General features: G+C 63.4%; 1 protein-coding gene across 8 annotated transcripts in view; it reads right to left on the minus strand.

The window, feature by feature from the left end:
* The window catches only part of NFIB (nuclear factor I/B), a 226,223-nt gene extending 225,339 nt beyond the window's left edge, over positions 1-884 (minus strand). For all 8 annotated transcript variants that reach the window (XM_012721408.1, XM_004677669.2, XM_004677666.2 and 5 more), the window contains exon 1: positions 211-884. Coding sequence is in view for 7 of the 8 variants with exons in the window: in XM_004677669.2 (XP_004677726.1) it covers positions 211-240 (30 nt within the window). In the remaining variant the exon portion in view is untranslated. The remainder of the gene's footprint in view (positions 1-210) is intronic.
* Between the last annotated feature and the right edge of the window lie 1,326 nt (positions 885-2,210).

Here is a 2,210-nt window from a genome sequence, read left to right on the forward strand (position 1 = left end):
CAGGGCGCGCGCCGTGGCCGTGGGCGAGGGGCTGCGCGCCGGCTCCCGTGCCGCCCCGCAGATCCAGCCGCAACTCCGACCACTTCGGCGTGGGACCCGAGTGTGCGCTGGTTAACTAAAGCCGTTAATTGTCCGCAACATGAGCAACAAAACAAAACAAAGGCATTTGGGGGTAGAGAGAAAGCTCGAGAGAGCGACCGAGACATGTACCTGAGTGAGACAGATGGGAGAATACATCATGACTTCGCCTTAAAACGCACTTTCCCGGAGATGCCCAAGAAAATCTTCGAGAAGCAAGAATTTCATCTATTCATTTTACAGTCATCTGAGCCCCGCGATGCGATCAATCAGGACGGGGCTCTGCGCTGGCTCACCGCAACTTCACAACAAACCCAGTCCTCCTTAAATAGCCAAAGATTCAAGTTCACTCGGCGTGCTAGATTTCCCGGGGTGAAATCCAATCTACACTTTTAACCCTCTTGCAGTCCGAGCGCGCTGGCCGTGCTCGCCGAGGCCGCCGCCGCCGCCGCCGCCGGTGTTGCCTGCTTTTCGTCTGGGTTTGGGGATTTGTTTTCTGTTTTGCAGTTGTTGTTGTTGTTGGGGGCTAGGGGGTGCGCGAAGGTTCGGTGTGCGTCGGGTTGGGGTAGTGGTAGGTGGTGAAATGCTTTTTTAAAAAAGGCGGGGAGGGGGGCGTAGGAGAGAGGGCGGGAGGAAGAGCGAGGAGAATGTGTCACCGCGCTGGGAAAGTTCAAGGTTACAGCCCCGAGCACTGCGGCAGGCTCCCGGAGTGGCTATCGCCGGCGAAACTTTGCCGCGAGCCGACCATGTGTGTGCGCGAGGGGGAGCGTGAGCGAGTGCGCGCCGGTGGCGGGGAGCGCGCGGGAGAGGGCCGGGGGGGGGCGGGGTGGGGTGGGGAAGAAGGGAGAGGCTGGGGTGAGGGAGGGGGCGCGAGCGCAGGTCTCCCGGGCGGAAGAGTCTCGCGGCGCGCGGTCCCCGGCTGCAGCCGCCGCCGCCCGCGCGGGCTCCTCCACGCCCGCCCGCCCACCGCCTCGCCCCGCGTCTGACCCGGCCGAGCGAGGAGGCTGCTGCTGCCGCCGCTGCCCAGAACCCAGGGGGATCGGAACGAGCTCCTGAAAAATCCCAAACGTAAAATCCCGCTCTCCCGCTCGGCTCCAAACTCCTCTTTTCTGCTCTGGGCTCTTTTTTCCCCTCCCTCTCTCGCTTTCTTTCGTTGCAAAACTTGGAAGTTGAAAAATTCACCGGTTCCACCCTCTGGACCCCGCTCGCGCTCTCTCCAAATCAGACTTAAGGATTGTTTTATTATTTAATTACACAATCATCGCTTTACTCCTCCTCCTGCAAACGCGCATTCCTTTTGCACCAGCCTCTCCACACCCCCCGCCCCCCACCTTCCTCCTCCTCCTCTAGCTTCTCCCTCTCCCTCACTCTACCCCCTCCTTCCCTCCCTCCCCCCCCCAGCGTGCACACACACACACACACACACACACACACCCTCCTCTTTATCTTTCTCTCTCATTTGTTAAAGGTCTCATACCGGTGCGACAGAACCGTGACTTTTTTTTCTCAAAGAAATCTTTCCGTCCCTTGGACGCGTCCCGCACCCCTCTCCACACCACCGCATAGACACACACACACCCCCGAAAACCCTCCTTGGCGGAGATATTTCGGTGCTCGCTGCGGACTCTTTAAGCCGCGGGAACATCCGAGTGGGAGAAGCACTGAGCCAGTCTGGGCCCGAGAAAGGAACGAATGGAAAATTCCCTCACACCCAGGCCGCCCCGGGGCCCAGGCTGGGGCGCCGACTCTCGCACCCCGGGCGGGCGCGGTCCGCCGAGCCCGCCGGCCGGAGGGAGGAGGGGGAAACCGAGGAGGCGGGGGCCTGAGTAAACTTGGGCTCAAGTAGTTGGGGCGCGTCGACGCGGATGGGGGCGGGGTCCTCCGGGGTCCCCCAGCACAGGTCTGCACCCCGGGGCCGCCCGGCAGAAGCGGCGCGCCGCGGTTGGCCGCCCTCCCGGGGGGTGCCGCGTGCACGTGGCCTCGCTCGGAGCGGGAGACCGGGCCGAGCCGCCGCCGCCGCCGCCTCCTGGTCTCTCCTCCTCCCGCGTCCCGCTCCGAGCGCTCTCCCAGATCTGCAGCCCCGCTGGCACGCTCCCAATCCCCACCCCCCGGGGCCCGGGGAGCCGGCGGAA

The sequence above is a fragment of the Condylura cristata genome, unplaced genomic scaffold, assembly GCF_000260355.1.
Source record: "Condylura cristata isolate star-nosed mole 26May11 unplaced genomic scaffold, ConCri1.0 scaffold00006, whole genome shotgun sequence".
In the NCBI taxonomy this organism is placed as follows: Eukaryota; Metazoa; Chordata; class Mammalia; order Eulipotyphla; family Talpidae; genus Condylura; species Condylura cristata.